Source organism: Pleuronectes platessa, chromosome 6, assembly GCF_947347685.1.
Source record: "Pleuronectes platessa chromosome 6, fPlePla1.1, whole genome shotgun sequence".
Classification (NCBI taxonomy): domain Eukaryota; kingdom Metazoa; phylum Chordata; class Actinopteri; order Pleuronectiformes; family Pleuronectidae; genus Pleuronectes; species Pleuronectes platessa.
The window spans coordinates 20721195-20739844 of NC_070631.1; the positions used below are offsets into that span (position 1 = coordinate 20721195).

The 18650-nt window shown below is 41.9% G+C and overlaps 1 protein-coding gene across 3 annotated transcripts in view; it reads left to right on the forward strand.

The window, feature by feature from the left end:
* arhgef19 (Rho guanine nucleotide exchange factor (GEF) 19) overlaps positions 1 to 18650 on the forward strand; it is a 22027-nt gene continuing 3377 nt past the window's right edge. Inside the window, exons 1-13 of one of the 3 annotated variants that reach the window (XM_053424402.1) lie at positions 1 to 367; positions 12317 to 12448; positions 13620 to 14298; positions 14402 to 14887; positions 15604 to 15736; positions 15816 to 15901; positions 16038 to 16294; positions 16423 to 16583; positions 16706 to 16858; positions 17190 to 17319; positions 17506 to 17580; positions 17678 to 17767; positions 18355 to 18518. In XM_053424402.1, the coding sequence (XP_053280377.1) occupies positions 13641 to 14298; positions 14402 to 14887; positions 15604 to 15736; positions 15816 to 15901; positions 16038 to 16294; positions 16423 to 16583; positions 16706 to 16858; positions 17190 to 17319; positions 17506 to 17580; positions 17678 to 17767; positions 18355 to 18518 (2393 nt within the window). In that variant the 5' untranslated portion in view covers positions 1 to 367; positions 12317 to 12448; positions 13620 to 13640. Of the gene's footprint in view, positions 368 to 12316; positions 12449 to 13619; positions 14299 to 14401; positions 14888 to 15603; positions 15737 to 15815; positions 15902 to 16037; positions 16295 to 16422; positions 16584 to 16705; positions 16859 to 17189; positions 17320 to 17505; positions 17581 to 17677; positions 17768 to 18354; positions 18519 to 18650 lie in introns of those variants that run through there. The other 2 variants (XM_053424401.1, XM_053424403.1) reach the window with 2 other exon arrangements.

The following is an 18650-nucleotide window of genomic DNA, read 5'->3' on the forward strand; positions in this document are numbered from 1 at the left end:
GGAGGAAGAGGGAACGAGAGGGAAGGGAGAGCAGAGGAGCTTAGAGAGGGGATCTGCATTGTAAGTAGCTCTGAGAGCAGCAAGTGGTGGTGGCCGTTTTTCAACCTGTTTTTGTTTTCTCGAGGAGCAGGAGAACGAGAAGGAGAAGTGTCAGGAGGAAGAACACAGAGTTGAACAAGTCTCAGCTGTGTTTTTTTTAAAAGATAGAGAGAAGAAGCTGTAGGAGGAGAAGTGGGAAAGAATCCAGGAGGAACACAAGGCAGCAATGGATAGAAGAGTGGCTCAGTCTGACCCTGGGATGGCCTGGATTCTCACACTGCTGCTGGCCACCAGCCAGCACACGCACTAGACTGCTAACGCCAACGAGGTACAGTACTGGAAAACAGAAACAGACCTTTCGACACACGAAAATGAAAAATAAAAAGCCGAAAATCTATACACACATTTCACTACCTTTCCAATAACGTTATGCTCAGAGATGCAGGATTTTGCTGCTGGAAAGGAAAGTTGAGTCTCGTTATTGGGCCGAGAGTGCAAATAGTTCTTTGTTTGGTGCAACTTGCAGAAAGTACTGTTGTGCCGCCTGCCAGGTGCATTGCATACATGTGACAACCTACATGCTCCGAAAACAAAGGGAGACACTGTCTGTGAATGGGAGTCCGTAAACAATACCACCATGAGAGGGGTTATCTGCACTCTTGTTTGCCTGGATTTCAGTTTCTTCTCTACCAAACAAACCAGCGATTTAAGCAAAGCCCTTCAGCACAAGCCCGACACCGTTCCCACTTTTCCTGCATCACAAAATGTTGCAAATATCCAGCTCAAGTAGATGCATAAATCCTGCCAGGGCGAGGGTTCGCTTCTCTATTCATTTATTCTCCTGGAAGAAGTTGCAGCTTGCATCGCTTGTGTTCCCAGCAGGAAGCTCCCTGTAGGCAGTGCAGAGAGAGCTGAGCCTCCAATGTGATGCTTACAGTGCAGCAATGAGTTGTTGCAGAGCAGGGCAGGTAAGTGCTTGTCTGGAGTATGTTGGATGAGGGGTTGTTAAAAACTGTATATGGCTGAAACTTGGCGCCACACACACATACACACACACACACGCACACTCTGGGACATTTTAGCATACGACTCAAACACCTTCTCGGCCTGTATTAAGAGATGAAGTAAGAGTTTGTGGTACTTAACTGAGGCCTGCGCATGGTTCGGTGTGTATGAGTGGGTTTTCTTTTCCTCTGTCTCCCTCTGTTTGTTTGTTCACTCATGTGAAGCCTCCAGCGGGTCAATTTGTTGACACGGCTTCTTGAGAGATACACATTAACACAGTGATGACATTCAGCAACCAGGGTTTCATTTTTAATACGACACATAAAACTGCTCCCCTCCACCTTTTTCACGTGGAGATTGCGAGACACTCTACGGCTGTCCAGACATATGCTCAACATCAGCATGAGGGTGAGCTGAGGGGACGTCTGGTGTCCTGATGAGTAAGGGAACTGTCATGTGTGTTGTGGGTATGGACCGTCTGAAAGGTGCATATTTTGGCTGGAGCGCAATTAGACAGCAATGGGTGTTTTCTGGATTAGCTGGTTTACTACGGCATGTCTGACGCGAATGCACCACCTGGATGTTGTGCTAGGTGTGCATCAGCATTGAGTCGGGATTTTACTACAGACTGGAGATCCACAGTACAAGTCTTCAAAACAATACTTTTTTTTTTTTTTTTTTAAATCAAGGTTGTTTGATTTCCTTTAGCTGTGAATTCAGTTTCCATTCTGTCAGCACTCTGCTGTGGATTTGATGTCACTCTTTAGGCCTCCTCCTATCGCTCAGAGATTTATAGCTCACCGCAGGGCCCTTTCCTCCTCCCACTTCCTCCCTCCCCCCACGACTATACGTCTGGAGAGCACCTGCCCCATCACCTGCCATTCTGACATGTCTGTCTGTCTGTCTGTCTGAGCGTGTGTGAGTGTTCTTGTTTTTGTCACTTCTGTAGATCTATAGGCTACATTCACACCACTACATTTTCTTTTGAATATGGCGGGTTCAAACTAAAACAATCTCTGGACATGTGTGCTCCTGATTGTCACAGATTGCTTGAATAATTACTCGTCTCCTACATGTAGGCATTTGTATATTTGTAAAATACAGAATTTAAGTGAACAACAGCTGTTAGCAAAGAGGGGTCAGCAACACTTTTCATTCTGTGAGGTACCTCAGGCTAATGCTGGTTGCTTTCTTCTTTCGTGACAGAAAAGACAACGTTTATGATTGTCTACATCATCGTTTCCAAACATCTCAGTTTCTGCCCGTCTATACCATAACGCAGCATTGGAGTTTTAAAACTAAGGGCCAGCAGCGTTTCCAAACTTCTCCAATTTTATTGACTCCAAAACTCCAGAGCATTGTGGACCCCAGGTGTATCTGTAGCAGATGCGTGCGTGCATGCAGTGTGTTGCAGGAAAGCGATCCAGGATGCCACACCTTGCCCTCATCCTACCCCTTACCACACACACACACACACACACACACACACAGACACACACACACACACACACACACACACACACACACACACACACACACACACAAGCTCAGCTGCCAATTTGAACGTGACTTGCTGTCTATACTCTGTGTTTTGCACCTACCTGTTTTGGTCGAAACCAGGCTAAAATCATTACAGGCATCATTGACTGAAAGCGAATCTGCCCTGTAAATATCAGTGACACTGATATCTTCTGGAGACACAGTCACTTTCCTAGCTTTTTGACTTGTGGCCTAAATAACTGTGCCACTAATGGCCCGTAATAACAGCCCTCGCTCCTGCACGTGTATCCTCGAGTTGCTTTGTTTGTCTCCTGGCCAGCTTAGTAGTCAATTTCAGAGGAATGAGTTTGCGGAGTCATGCAGGGAATGTGGAAAAGTGTCTCAGGGGGTTTCATCTTGGGGTTGGGCACTTCTAAAGTAGGACATGAACTTGTCTTCAAAACTGGACTGTAGAACAGACCACCTACTGAGGTGCTACTCGTGCATTCAGTTAATTAAAATATGATCTTGTGTTTTGCTTCGACTCGTAGATGGAAAACTATTTGAAAAGCAGGAGTGCACAGGCTTCATTACTTGATATAAACCTGTGTTTCTGGGAATATTCAGCCCAGATGTGAAGGTTAAAACAGACAAAGGGTTAAAAGTGTAGCCTCGAGCTGCTGTGTGCAGATCGCTGCACACCTGTCTAGCACTGCAGCCCTCCGGTCATTTTACTTGGTGACTTATCCAATACAGCGTGGTCTGTGTTTCACATTTTCACTCATGCAAGATAATCAGTTTCTGGCTTAGGAGACATTGCCTCTTCCCTGAACTGCATTTTTGTGCCTCCTTGCTCTCAAAAACAAAAGACAAACCAGGTGTTACCCCTTCCTTTTTAGGCCATTTTAGCCTCTCTCTTAATCCATTGCTCTAATGCTGTTGGCACTGCTGGTTTTGGGGTCTCAATAGTTTATAGCTTTAGATGTGGGCTAAGGTAGAATTGTTTCAGGATTGTCAGGATCGCATTTTCAAAACAACACGCAGGCCGGCAGATTGCTTGTGCATACCTGTCCAGATAATGAAAGCAAGAAGCGGAGGAGGAGGAGGAGGTGGAGGAGGGGGTTTGAGGAGAAACTGCTGGTGCTCAGATGGGAAAAAGTGGAGCAGGGAGCTCAATAACAGCATTGAAGAGCAGGCGAGTGAACACAAGGGCAGATGAAAGCGAGAGATGCTCCCGCAATTTGACGTAAAGTAGGTCAGCTCGGTTGCAAAGGATCAGAATGAAATGAAAGTGCTTTGATTGACGATTAGAGTACAGCAAAGCAAGCCACTTAATTTTTTTAATTATTTTATAGCTGAAGAAAAAAATTATGTAACTAAATGAATGGCTCTGCAGTCATTAAGTTTCATAATTTTTTAGTTTCATAATGTTTTTTTTAGTAAGCGGGTATAACATAAAAAGTGCCATTAATGGCATTCATGGCACTTTTTATGTTATACCCACTTACTAAAAAAAACCTGGTTCTGTTATGATATGACAGAAAATGTATCTCTTTGAGAAAGATATCAAAGAATATAGTTTGGCATTTCTGTTCTGTAAATTTAACATTTAACAGATAAGGTTGGTTATATTTAACATGTTCATACCGTCAGCAAATCCCTTAAAAAGAACAAAACAAAAGATGCTTTTATTCTGTCTCTTTTCAGCCTGAATGGTTCCCACTGAATATGTGATTCTTTTAAAATAGGTCACAAATATTGAGTTTTGTGTTTTTAATAAAGGCTGAGCAATTTCCTAATAAATGGGTGCTGTAGTTTTTAGTAGAAATTATTAAATTGTCCATTTGTAGGGGACTATATTCAGCCGTGGAGTGATACATATTTGTGTGTGTTTGATATACTGGAATGAGCAACAGTGCCTAGCCTCATGGTAATGACTTAAAAGTCACTCAGTGTATAATTTATGAGTGTTTAAAGCCCCTACAAGGAGTTTTTAACTGGTTATGAAACAGTCCTATTTTACTTTATGACCTACAACAGGAAAATGAGACAATCAGGGAGAAAATTGGCTTTTACCAAGTATTCTCAATGACTGTTGTCGGAACAGTTTACCTGCAAGGTCAGAGCAACGATTTATGATGGTCAGGCGAGAAAAGCCTAAGGTGGTGGAGAGAGAGGAAACAGAAGTGAGGGTAGCTAGCCGGGCTACACGCTAGGTTAAAGGGTAAAGTCTAACCCGTACAGACCAGCACTCCCCAGTCTCTCCCTCGCCAACTCCACGTCTCTTACGAACAAGATGGTTGAGATCGGAATGAGAATTACAATACATTATCTCTTTGCTATGCATCCTGCAAACAGCTGTGTGTTACGGTGTGGTTTGATATTCCAGCCAACTTTAAGCGCCTAAAAAATTTTTGTGACTTGGTATAGTCTCAGGTGGGATTGTTCCATTTGTCCACAATAAAAGGGGGAAGTATGGATTTCTCGTACCTGTACGAATGTATTTACTACTCAATGGCTGTAGTGTCAAAGCATTTTTTCTTATTTTGTGTCCTGAACTAGCTACATGTGTCTTTATTTCACGCTGTTTGGACCGAGGTTATTACGACTGGTGACAGTGGAAACACCGCTTTGTCTACAGAGGTGCTAAAATCCACGAAAGTTAAAAGTTCAATGTCGGATGTTTAATATATTTGAGATAATATCTGTGTTATATGAGGCAATTTGACAAATTACACACTGGCACATAATTTGTATTGCATTTTAGATATGTATTATTGGAGACATTGTTGTTTAGCTGTATTCGAAACATACAATGGTCTCATGTTGAGTTAAAATGGCCTGTGTGTGTTTTTGAACACGTTGTTTGAGAAACACACTGAAAATCTTCAGGGTTTAGATATGTAACTAATGGGTTGGATTTAACTTTTCATATGTTCATGGAACCTGCAGTAAAAAAATTCTAAATCAGAGCTTCTATTGTTTCGAAACTCGTTTCATACGAACAACCGTCGTCTGTCAGAAGCTGCTGATTATGGGATTTTCGGGATTTACTGTGTGTTGGATCGTTGCCCCTCAATCTACTTGGTAGCTTTTGTGACTTATCATAAAGCACCATAATTAGATCAGGTTATTTCCATAGATTCGTCAATAGCCCCTTTGTGTCTGCACTACCCGGGCTGTTTGTCTCCTCTCCCATGTCAGCTTCTCCTCCTGCAGTTGTTATGGTGGGGCACTAAAAGCGGGGGGAGGGGAGGTTAAAGGTCAAAAAGTCTTGGCGTTTACATGTGAGATGTTCACCATTTTTTCAGACTTTTAAATAAGAGATTGCTGTTTGTCCTTTTTCAGGAAATACCCCTGAGTGAGACGAAGCCTCTCTGTGTCCTGTCACTTTCAGTGGAGGGCTCATAGCGTCTCAAGCACACACAAACTCACATCAGGTGTGCCTTGTGATTGTGTGTGCGTGTCTTAGCTTTGTATGATCGTAAGTCAGGTTGTCAGTATGCATCTTCATGGTGTCTCAGAAGGTCGTGGGTAAGTTGCCTGAGGCTACAGGAGAGGATTAGGAGGTCCCACACCATGTGTAAACATTTGTGTAACCCCTCCCCCCAAATAGCCTCTGTGGTGCTCACCTGTCTCGGTGGGTTGAGGCTGGAAGAGGAATGAATGCCAAGAAACTCCCTGACCTGAATTTACTCGACTATTCTCACACCGCGCAGACATCGTCCCCTTCACATCTGGTGCGCTCTCACCGATTGGAATTCGAGTCTCGCTGAGGAGTTTGTTTTGATTGAGAGACTCAGATGAAGCCCATTAAAATACCAAGATGATAGCTGCTGGATTTCATTCCAGGTATTTAAAGTGAAACGAGGTGAAACAAGGTGAAACAAGGTGAAACAAGGTGAAACAAGGTAATCATTAAAAAATGTTTTTGCAGGATCAAATTTAAGTCACATGCGTTGCCTTCAGCATCTGCAGGAGGAATTCTGAAGCTTTTCAATAATCAACGTGACATTATCATCATACAGACAGAAGGGGGAACACGTGGAATAGAAGTTTGACTGTTTCATAATATTCAAAGCCATATACTTTACCAACGATAAAAACCTGCCAACATTACACAAGCACACAAATGTATTACACGATGTCTGAATTGAAACATCAAGTACCCAGTTGCACTTTTTATGATAATACAATATTTGACGTCACAATAATTCCATGGATAACCATTTAAAGTGGTTTAAGTTTGACAGCAGCAGGTAATTACTGACTGTAAGTGTATACACTGCTCCATCACTCACTAATCACCTGAGATTGTTGACGTATTCTCTAACACAGATACATTTAAAACAGACTTTGATGGAACTTTGATTGACTGCAAAAACAATTAAAACTGGTTTGGCAGCACAGAGCACATGGAGCAAAAGTGACGCTGAATGATGTCACGTCTTGTCTCGGCAGACAATGCCGGCACTTGAGTCTGCTGCTTGGCAATTAGTGGTCCGATGTGACTGAGTTAAACTGCGATCTCGCACACACACATGAGCTGGTCGCACCACACTGTCAGGACACCCCAGTCTGTCTGACCAAACACACCGGACTCATGCTCACAGGCAGAAAGCGTGCGGGGGAAGGAGCAGACACTCTCACTTTCCGAAGGAGGTTTTGTCATATTGTAAGTTCCACACTGAGCACTGGGATTTGATGGGGAGTATAAGTAAGATAGAGGAACTTTGTTGATCCCAATTTGGGAAATGATTGAATATCCATATATATCCAGATTTGAACACCTCAGCAGTGCAAATTACTCAGAATGACCCCCATGTATAACCCGTTAAGAAACTATATTCTGATGTCATTGCCACACTGATCGCTATATGCTGCACACTTATGGTTTGATTTGGTGCTACTTTTTGTCTTGATTTATTTGACAGAAAACAGGAAGTGAGAAATGACATGCAACAAAGGTCTGCAGCCCAAATCAATCATGATATAATGATAATACAGAGTAAAACTTATTTATACAGCCCCTTTGAAAACACATTTCAAGGTGCTTAGTTACAGAAAAAAAAACTTTATAGATGAGAAAAACAGTAAAAACAAGATAAGATAAAACATTATTAAAGATTAAAATAGGTGTTAGGGTACGATTAGATGGAAATACACCTATAATATTTGTGTCTAAGAAATATTTAAAAGAGGATAAGGACTTGTCAGACGGATCTCCTCAGGGACATTGTTCCACAGAGTGGGAGCTCGGACGGAAGAGACCTGGTCACCTCTGGTCTTCAGCCGGGACTGTGAAATGGTAAGCAGGGCCCTCTGAGGGTCACATATGGTGTCCAAAGATCTGAAATATACTTAGATGAAAGTCCAGAAATGTCCTTACAAGTCAGCAATACAATCTTAATATCAATTCTAAAATTGACTGGAAGCCAATGAAGGGAAGCTAAAATCAGAGTAAAATGCTCTTCATTAGTAGTTTAGTGAGAATTCTGGTTCCTGCGTTTTGGAACGAGCTGTAGTTTATGTAGACTATGTTATTCATCTTCATGGTATTCATCTTCACCACTAGAGCATCAGGATGACCTGATAAACATGTTATCTTTATTTGACCTCTGGCACAGGGAGATAGTTTCCAACACTTCCTTATCCTGCCTTCAAAGCTAGAATGAGCTTTATGTTTTTTTCTCAACCAGGGAAGCAGCAATGAAAAAATAAAAAAGAATTACCAACTTGAAATAAATACTTAGAATAAACATCTAAATTAGTAAAACAGCTGCAAGCAACTTTTAAGTATAAGTTGAACAAGCTAAATTAATATGTGTTTTATCAGCCAAAGTAGTTTTTTTAGGTTGGCCCAACAACTCTATTCATAGTGAATACACCAGTATCTAGATATCTGTAACCAGGTTAATTATCCTGTGTATCACCTTGTAGTATTTTTACAAATTAGCCTTGTTTTAAGCTTTTCAGACTTTAAAGCTGACGGAGACTCGACACGTCTAGGAACTCAAAAAGTTTAGGAATTTTATTTTATATCGCACAAAAGGATAGTGTGAAATCTCTGTCCTGCCAAAGCCTGCAGGTCTAATCTCACAAGCTCAGTTTGAGCCTGGAAAACATCCCTCGAGAATAAGAGCAGCAAATTGTGGGCTACTGGTGCAACAGCAACAAAAGAAAACAAAACCCATTGCACGAAAAAATAACCACCCAGCATTAATAAACCCTGGACCCACTGCAAAGAGAAACTAAACACACACTAGGTAAATAATCATAAAACTGAGAAATGTTATCAGTTCGCCTTTGAACATGGACAGGGACAGATGACTGATGCAGTTTGTTGCATAAAACTGGACCAACGTCTCAAATCGGCCTGCACCAGATGTGAATATTAGTCCGGTGAGTGGCAGCCTGTGACGTCCTCCGGTTCGGACCCAGCTTCCAGGCAACAGCACCACTCAACACTGTTATTCCTCCTGTGAGTCTGCCATGGCTCAGCACGATTACATGATGAGGCTCCTCATATGCCGTATTTCTGTTATGTGATTCTCCAACTCTCATTTCTGTCTGACTTCTCCACACTGGAGGTGGCGCTGATCCCCAAACTGAACACTGGGTCACAGGAGGCTAAGTTCATTTGAGGCTACACTATTTGTTGGACCAGCATGAAACTGTAGATTTCAGCTAAATCAGAAGTGAGTTTGTTTGTACTCTCATCAGGGGAGCAGCAGTGGGACACTATATAAGGGCATAAACTAATGCAAAATACAGCGTCCATATTTATATAATAATAGTTACTTCAAATCATTGTAGATTTTGTTCATGAGGGTTTTATTAACTCTCAGAAGAATTTAAACGATTGTTTTGTAGTTTAGGTGGAATTGTGTTTTTTTCCATTAGAGTGTCAGAGACAAACTGTCCAGGATGTTTGATGTTGGAATTGTTGTCTGACAGTTGGCCACACTGAACAAAGCAGATTGCTGTTTCCAACCTAAGACATCTCATTAGGAAAATATTTGTTTTGAATAATGAAGCACACCTTTATTATTAGTAGTGGAGTGTGAGAAGATGGTTGAGGTGGCTGTGGGTGAACAACAAGTTAAACTGTCACACCAGAGATGACGGTTGGTGCGTACACTCCCACCTGTGGTTTAGTTAGTCAACAAGGACATTTGGCAAATGTTTTTTTTGATGTAAATAAACAGATAGTGGAAAGCGTCAGTGTGAACGTTTTCTGAATGAAACCAGATCATTACATCCACCCAGGAAGTAATGATTTTGCTGCGTTTATTTGTTTGTTTGTTGGTTCGCTCATTCAATAGCAGGATTACTCAAAAACTACTGGACAGATCCAGGATTTTTCTAGTTTTTTTCCACATTTTCCTCAATTTATCAGAAAAAAATGTATAGATCTTGAATTGGAATCTGGAATTTGTGTGTGTAAGTTTAATTTAAATTTAAGTTCAATTCTAGTTCTACATAATTCATCATGTTAACCAAGTCAGTGAGTAACAATTAATGTTTACACTTTTGATAATGCTGCAGTCAATATACAAGTTTACAATAATTTGCATTAATAGTTCTCTGTGAAAGAACAATCCTCCATACTGCCTCTTTATTAAAGCAGTGTAACAATCACACTCCCTAACATTAGACAAAGCTCAACCAGCTCTAACACAGCTCCCCGCGACAAACTCCGTGCAAACTTTTATGAACCGATTACACAACATCGACTCTGTAGTGAAGCTGAATCAGCAACAGATTTTATGCTCATCTTCATGTGATACACTCCATTAAAGGATTTTTCTGAGACCTTTGAGATGAAAAATATCACAATTAAAAGAAATGCTTCTCATATGGCTGCTGGCAATAAAGTCATGCCAGAGGGCCACTCATTAACTGCTGTACGCAGACATGTCGTCTTAGAGCAGCGTTGTGAAATTACAGGGGGAAACGCTGGCAGCAAAGTCCATAACAGTCATAAATAACAGCCTGCTATGACAAGGGAAATTACACGTCTTTGGAATTGAAACTTTAATAATGTGATATATTGCTGGCGGTGTGATGAATGTGTAGTACGTGTGATCGGATGCTTTCATGTTTTGATAAATATGACGGTCAGGCTTATCGTCACTTTCTGGGATCTTGAACGTTCAGAATAACAAATTATCTCCAAAGATTAGGTTGATTGATGACGAGTTGGCTGTTTGTGGAGGATTACGTCAACATTCATTCGTTATGACAGTGTTGAAAGATGAGACACAATACTTTGTCAGCAAATACTCTGTAAACACGGAAGCAATTCCTATTCGATCTGATATGACAGACTGGGGAGGGAACAAAGTAGAGTTCATACAATGGTGCACATCTACAGCAGGCCTATACTGTAACCACATCCAGACACCAAAAAGCTTGAGTCATTATGCAGCTGTGGTCTGGATGTGTTTATATGGTTCAGTGGCTGCACTATATGGGTGGATCAGTATAAGCAGTTCCCACACCCTCTCAGGTGTCCTGTGCTCAGGGCAGCCAGGTCCAGGCTCCCACATAAAGGCTGCCTTTGTCTGCAGTCGGGAACAGGTAACCATTTGTGCCTGCACTTCCGTGTGTGTGTGTGTGTGTGTGTGTGTGTGTGTGTGTGTGTGTGTGTGTGTGTGTGTGTGTGTGTGTGTGTGTGTGTGTGTGTGTGTGTGTGTGTGTGTGTCTGTGTCTGTGTGTATACACCATACATGCAAACATTTGTGTGTTTTTCAGAGAGAAACAGAGCGGTTGGACTCAGCCTACAGTTTCCACAAGAACAGGTGTGGCTTTTCTGTAACCTCATAGTCACATACAGCACAAACAAAGGAAGATAAACCCTCCAGTAAACAAACAAAGTTATACTTCGAGGAAATATATTCATTTATGCTTGTATCCCCTCAAGGGAAACCCTGATACTTTACAGGTGCACAGCTTAATACATTGTAACATGATACTACTATAATAACTATAATGTCAAATATAACTATCTTGTAAAAAAAATTGTTAATATCATAAATAAAGTCTAAATTACAATTACGAATGCATCAATTTAGTGTAGTGATTTTGTGTTTTGAGAGAATATAGCGGTTTGCCATGGAATAACTGACTAAAAGCACGAGTTATAAGTGTAGAGTTGATAAGTAGTTTTCTCTCACACAATGGTTCCGGGAGAGCAGTAAAGGGAGAGGGAAAAAAAGAGGTAAAGAAGCGCTGCAGCGTTGTCAACATCTTACAAAACATTCAAACAGACTTGACATTGTGGAGTGAGTGGTTCAACGGAGGAAGCTGATATTTAAAAATGTACTTGCGAACGTGTCTGTTATTCTATGTGGAGTGTTATCGTGTTAGTTTTTCACACCCTCTTAACCAATAGAACACATAAATACACCATGACTTGTGATATTCACACAGGAAATCAGCTCTGAAAGTTGCTTTTTTGCTACTTAGCTTAGTGCTTCTCAAAAAGACTTTTCTTAATCCCCATGACAAATACTAAATATCTCTGCTGCTGGACCTGAAATATCAATGTACCCATTTTTATTTCTAAAAAAAGAAGAATGGTTCACAGTAAATCATTTTTGTTAATAGATGCTGCTATCTAAACTTATTTCAAAACAATTGAAGCAAACTCTGTACTCCTTTGTGTGTGTATGCACGCATGTGTGTGTGTGTCCGTACTATTCATTTTACCTGGTGTTTACCTGGCAGAAGTTAAGGATTACCTGCTCAGGAAGAAGACTCTGAGCTCTTCTGTTGTGTGTTTAAACAGCCTGTCAGGAGAGCCAACTTTATGACCCACTGCTGGGTTCTTACACACGCTCCCTGTAAATATTCAATCAGGAATGGTGCCTGCTCGCTATTGTGGGCGGAGCGGAAGGTAGATCAACAACCAGAGTGACAGGTGAGTGTAGATCTCAGGTGCAAGGTGAGAGTGTGGATGTGCTCTCTTCCTCTCGTCTTTGCATCTGTTGTGGTATTCTGTCTGGAGCTGGTTTGTGTGTTGTGTGTGTGTCGGTGTGTGTGTGTGTGACAGAAAGATGTTAAATACAGGGGTTGGATGCTGTGTGTAGAGAGAGGTCTTTAATTAGAGCAGGAAGACAGAGCTCCGGAGACACTCTACTCTAGACTTAAGGGTGGGAGATTGTGTGTGTGTGTGTGTGTGTGTGAGGACTGGTTCAGAAACATCCTGCACGTGTCAATAGTTTGAGGGTGTCTGCTCGGTGTGTGTGTGTGTCGCTTGATATATGAATCCCAAAAATGTGCAGAAGCCCTTTTAGACCACCGTCGACTGAACATCCACACACTGTCTAGTTTATTAAACTTACACAAGTCTGATTACTGTTCATTATAACCGTATATATTGTGTAACACTCAGTTGGGTCTGAGGAATCTCCGGCGAGTCTCAGCTAAGTAGCTAACAGTGAATTGTGTCCAGTCGACCGTACCTGATTGCAGGATAAGTGGTTTGCTGCTGTACTGGTTTATACTAAGGCACTGATTTGTTTCTTGTTGAAACATTCCAGTGTACCCCAGTGTGTCCCCAGGCAGTAAAATCATATGTCAATTTTTTTAAACATCCACATAGCGTAGTAGAAAGAGCAACAAACAATAACCAAAAGTGATAAAGTGATTGGAGCTAAAGCCAAGTGTTTCTGACAGAGGCTGAAAAGGGAAGCCGCAATACTGGACGGCACGAGGAAAGTCACGTGTGTTCTGAACATTAGAGTGTGTCAACCTTTTCAAGTAAAAATGATGTACCTGAATATGAGCTTAATATGTCTAAAACTAAAAATGTCTTTGTGTATATATTCTGTTAGTTTTTATGCCATTTTAGTTGTGTAATTCATTTATATAATTTTGAATTCAATAGTTTCTTAACATCAAGAAGAATATATAAGATAATTGGTCAACTTTTTTTTTTTAATCGTCTTTCTCAGGTTTGGGTCCACACCTCCTCTAGTTTTGTCATAAGGTGAAACAACAAACTATGTCACTGTGAAGTGTTGATTGGATCTTGGTGTATAAAGTGTACAGTAAATATAAGTTATTTTCCCCTCACTCTCCCTCTGCAGCTCCCATGTTTTCGTTCAGCCATGCTCCCTGGGTATGGATTCTCACCTTTTCCTGATTTCCAACCTCACCTTCATGCTTTTCGCTGCGGGGGAGAGAGCCCCAGCATGTGGATCCCTGGCTCAGGAGAGTCCCAGGCTCTGAGCGAGGTCCAGGAGGACAGGCCTCTCCTGCACCCGTGCCATCTCAAGCATGTTGCAGTGTGCCAGGAGGAAACCTTGGCTTTTATTGAGCTACAACCACCAGTGACTCCGAAACTAAACGGCCTCAGCTCCCCAAGGCAGGCTGTTACTCCAGATGCACAATGCATAACACACACTCTTTCATTGAGTGGTTACAGACACACACTAAATGAGCTGAACGACATGAAGAACGGCTGCCACAGGACAGACAATGAACATGAAACAACTTTGAATTTAAACTCTCATACAGCAGTGGGCGATGGCGAACCCGAGCGGACTGAAAAGCCACAAACTGTCACCACGGTATGTCATCCCCCCCACACAGCTCTTAGCCTCCCTCTGTCGTTCCCTCTGTCCTCTCTATACACAAACACAGACTCATGGGAATCTCAGTTACCTTGTTCACCATCCTCACCTGAAGGTCCAGGGTGTCTGAGCCAAAACTCCTGCCAGCTACAGAGGAGAACATCACAGGGTTCAGTGAAAGAAAAGTCTATCCGTGAGTGTGCATCTCATTTCATAATTGACAAGATTGACGTAACAAATTACGATTCAAAAAAACGCTTTATATGCTCTTCTTGAGGTTTTTTTCTGGTTTCCAGGGCGAAAGATGCAGGTTTATTCTCCAGATAGCACGAGTGATGAGTCCCTCAGCAGCCCGATCCTGGACTACATCTTCCCTGGACCTTTTGCATCCTTTCTGGAGGAGGACCTCAGTGGATTATCCTCCCTGGAGGCTATGTCAAGTCCCACATCCACAGACGGTGCTACAGATCTCCCAGGCCTCAGTCATGAGGATATTTTTGATCTAACCACAGAACCACTGCAGATAATAGAGGACTCAATACTGGGGATGAGGGAAGAGAGCGGGAGTGTAGAGATGTCCAGTGCCTCGGGGGGGAGCATTTTGTCACGCAGTCGTCATGGGGACCAAGAGCGGCGACGCTTCTCAGCCTCAGAACTCATATCTAGACTTCAGCTGTCTCAGAGGAAGAACTCCTTCACCCTGAAGCTCGGGAAGTCGCTGTCAGCACGGGTAGCCTCCAGGGAAAGACAGGGCTCCAACAGCCTCTGTCCCAACCCTGACTGTAAGTAGACAAAAGATCTAATGTCGTTTCATCATAGGGTCCCATCCACTAACATGGAGGAGGTAGGATTTATGATTAACCCTATACTGCAGCCAGCCACCAGGAGGCGATTGAGATGCTTTGGCTTAATTTTGGGGAGCAGTCATGCCACTCATCTTTACATAGTCTATATTACATTCATTGGAAAGATATATAATGTATATGTGTATGATATATATATATCATTCTGCAACATATCCAACAGGCCACATTCTCATTTTAACTTCAGATAAACTCAAACACACAGAAATCACTATTTTCCCAGGACCTCCACCAGAATCATATTACAAAGGGTTATTTTAATGGTCAGTAATGAAAAAGGGGAGCAATTCCATCAACCATAATATAAAATATAATATATATAATTAGTCAATAGGAAAGACTTGGCAAAAAAAGTAGGTTGTGGCCATTTGATTGTAAAGAGCTAAAAAGGCCTGAAACTAATAGAATATATAGTTGCAGCTAGACGTTATTATTAAAAGCTTGGACATTCATATATTTGGTACATGGCTTAAGAAGGTTGTTGAGCATGAAACAACAAACAATATGTCTGAAAATATCCAGACAGGTGTAAACTAAGAATATTACAGTACAGGGCCTTTTGACCCTTTATTACATGAGGTGTCTTGCTTCATCCCATGACCTCATCTTCAAGTCCTGCTTCTTATCTTTTTCAGATAAGTCCAACTCCAGGCACCAAAGCTCAGGAGGTTCTAGTAACAGCGCCCCCCACAGTCCTGAAGGACCTGCACCTCCTCTGCCCAGCAGTGACAATGGGATGCCGCTGAATAGATGGAGCACAAAACTCGGGTAAATACAGACTTCCGTTGTTTCAACACAAAAATTTGCAAAACTCAAAGATAAATGTCATTTCACATTTTCATTACAGAATGCGAAAGAAATCCATTGAAGACGACTTGGCCACACTTCCAACTGTAGCTAATTCAAATCGGCTGTCAAGGTTTTTACCGAGTTGTAAGTTTAACTTCAAGAAAGACTTCTCAAAGTGTTTGAATTTCATCTATTTATATCGTCTATCCAGATGTTTTCCCCTAACTGTCTTTTCCATAGCCAGTATTTTTATTTATTTGATTCCTGCTTCCTCCTGCAGCGATTCTGTACCAGGAATACAGTGACGTCGCCATCAACAGAGAGATTCAGAGGCAACAGGGGAAGGAGCCGGGCACAGAGGACGAGGGGCTCAGGGACGAGGGGTCTGACGGGAACCCGTCTCCATCAAACCTGTCTCCATCCAGCTCCTTCCGCTCCTCACGAGGTTCTGCTTTTGCCCTGTGGCAGGATATACCCGATGTAAGAACCAGTGGTCAGCTTGACAATTTCAGCAATGAGGAGAGGAAGTTACAAGAGGTGAGTTAAGAGATTTCACATCTTATGATGGATTACATTTGGGTTTTCATTAGTTTTTTTTTCCTATTGAACTGCTACAGCTGTTCATGCACTGTATGGCAGGCTGACATCCTGTGTCCTCCACTCAGGCAAAGTTTGAGCTGGTGACCTCTGAAGCATCGTACATCCGCAGCCTAACCATCGCTGTGGACCACTTCATGCTGTCGCAGGAGCTCGCTGAGTGTCTTGGAGCTCAGGATCGGCAGTGGCTCTTCTCCAAGTTGCCTGAGGTCAAAGATGTCAGTGAGAGGTGAAATAAATTGCAACTGATATTAAATATATTTCTGCTGTGATCAGGTCATTGTGCCTGGTCTCAGGGACCAGGTTTTGTTCTTTCATTGACTGTCTTTTCTGCTCACTTATTGTTTGCAGGTTCCTTCAGCACCTGGAGCGCAGACTGGAGCTAGACATTCTGCGTTTTGATGTGTGCGACATTGTCCTGGATCACTGCCCGGCTCTGAGAAGGGTTTATTTACCTTATGTAACCAACCAGGCCTACCAAGAACAGACATACCAGCGTTTGCTGTGAGTAGCTGCCTCCACTGTATGTACAGTATAATGAAAACATAGCCTGATTTGGAAACCAAACTTGAACTTATATGTATATGTATGCAGGCTTTCTCTGTGGACATTCATGGCTGTAGTGCAGAACATCTAATTGTTTCATGCAGTGTGTCCAGAATTTCCTCTGAGCGTGTTGTTTTACACCTGCATGACTTAACTTGCACATGATTCATTGAAATGTCTTCTTAAGAATTGTTTTTCTCAAGGCAAACAAAGAACTTGAATCTTCTTCTGAGTTTTTCATAAAGTCATTAAGGGGTTTTCTCTAAATGTGCTCATCCTGTCATCTCAGGCACGACAACCCTCGTTTCCCCGGCATCCTGGCTCGTTTGGAGGAGGACCCCATCTGCCAAAGACTTCCCCTGACCTCTTTTCTAATCCTCCCATTTCAGAGGATCACACGGCTTAAAATGCTGGTGGAGGTACATGATTAAATGTTCACTGCAGGATTCGTGTTGGCACTTGAAACCCAATTATGTGAAACTGTAAATAGGTTAATATTGGGACTGGCCAAGTAATTTGCCCCAGCAGGCTTGTTTCCCTAACAGAACATAAGTAGAGCATTTTTCATTCCTCGGCATATCTTCAAAAACGTTGTTATTTTTCAGAATATCTTAAAGAGGACAACACCGGGCTCCCGAGATGAGGACACTGCCACGAAAGCTTTCAATGAGCTGAAAAAGGTGGTGATTATCATCCCTAATAGTCAGTTGGATAAGCTTCAGTATTATGGCTGGTGAGGCACAACAGTAATGACTGTGTTGGTGTGTGTCTTCTTAGATCATCAAAGAATGTAACTCCAGTGTACAGTCGATGAAGAGGATGGAGGAACTGATTCACCTCAATAAGAAAATAAATTTCGAGGGAAAGGTGACTGAAATATGTGTGCATTGATCTAAAGTCTGGATGGTGAAGAATTAACTTTTTCTTTCTTCCTTTAAAATTGTGAATCAACGCATCATAGAGCTGTATCATATCGGGGGTATGTAGGTTTGAAAAAACGTAAGGAGTCATGGGAGCGAGGTTAATACTCGGAGAAAAAAGTATGAAACTGTAAATTTGTCATAATTTTATGGGGAAATATCTCGGATTTGAGATCTGCTAAAACTACATTAGACTACGACATTAAAAATGAAGACACAGTTAATATATTAGCACAATCTTCTAAATAATGTGTGTTATAAGAATACAAAACAATATAAACCGGTGGCATAAAATGTATGATGTCGGTATTTTGGAGATACCCTTCTCACCTCCCCTGGCCTCACCTCTAGGTCAAACTTTGGTTGCTAAAGCTCAAAAGTTGCTTCATCCTACAAATACATTTTATTGTGTCTGGATGCTAATGATAATGTGATTTGGGCCTAAATTTTTACCCACAATGTCCCATATATGCCACATATACCATCTTATTGCACTGTTGTTATTGTTAAACAGCTTATTTCCTTTCTTTGTAGATATTTCCTCTGATCTCTCAGTCTCGCTGGCTGGTGAAACATGGTGAACTCCTGGAGGTGGACACGCAAACAATGAGTATTTCTGGATCCAAGCTGAAGTTACCCACCAAGCCTGTGTACCTGCACCTGTTCAACGACTGTCTCCTGCTGTCCAGGAGGAAGGAGTAAGTGATGTTCAGTCGATGGAAGATATTGACCTGATGATTGAAGACATTCAAATGCAGTGATCACATGCCAGATACTTTTTGTATGTTCAATAAGTCACTGGGTCTCTTCAAACTGGCAGTGAACTAATC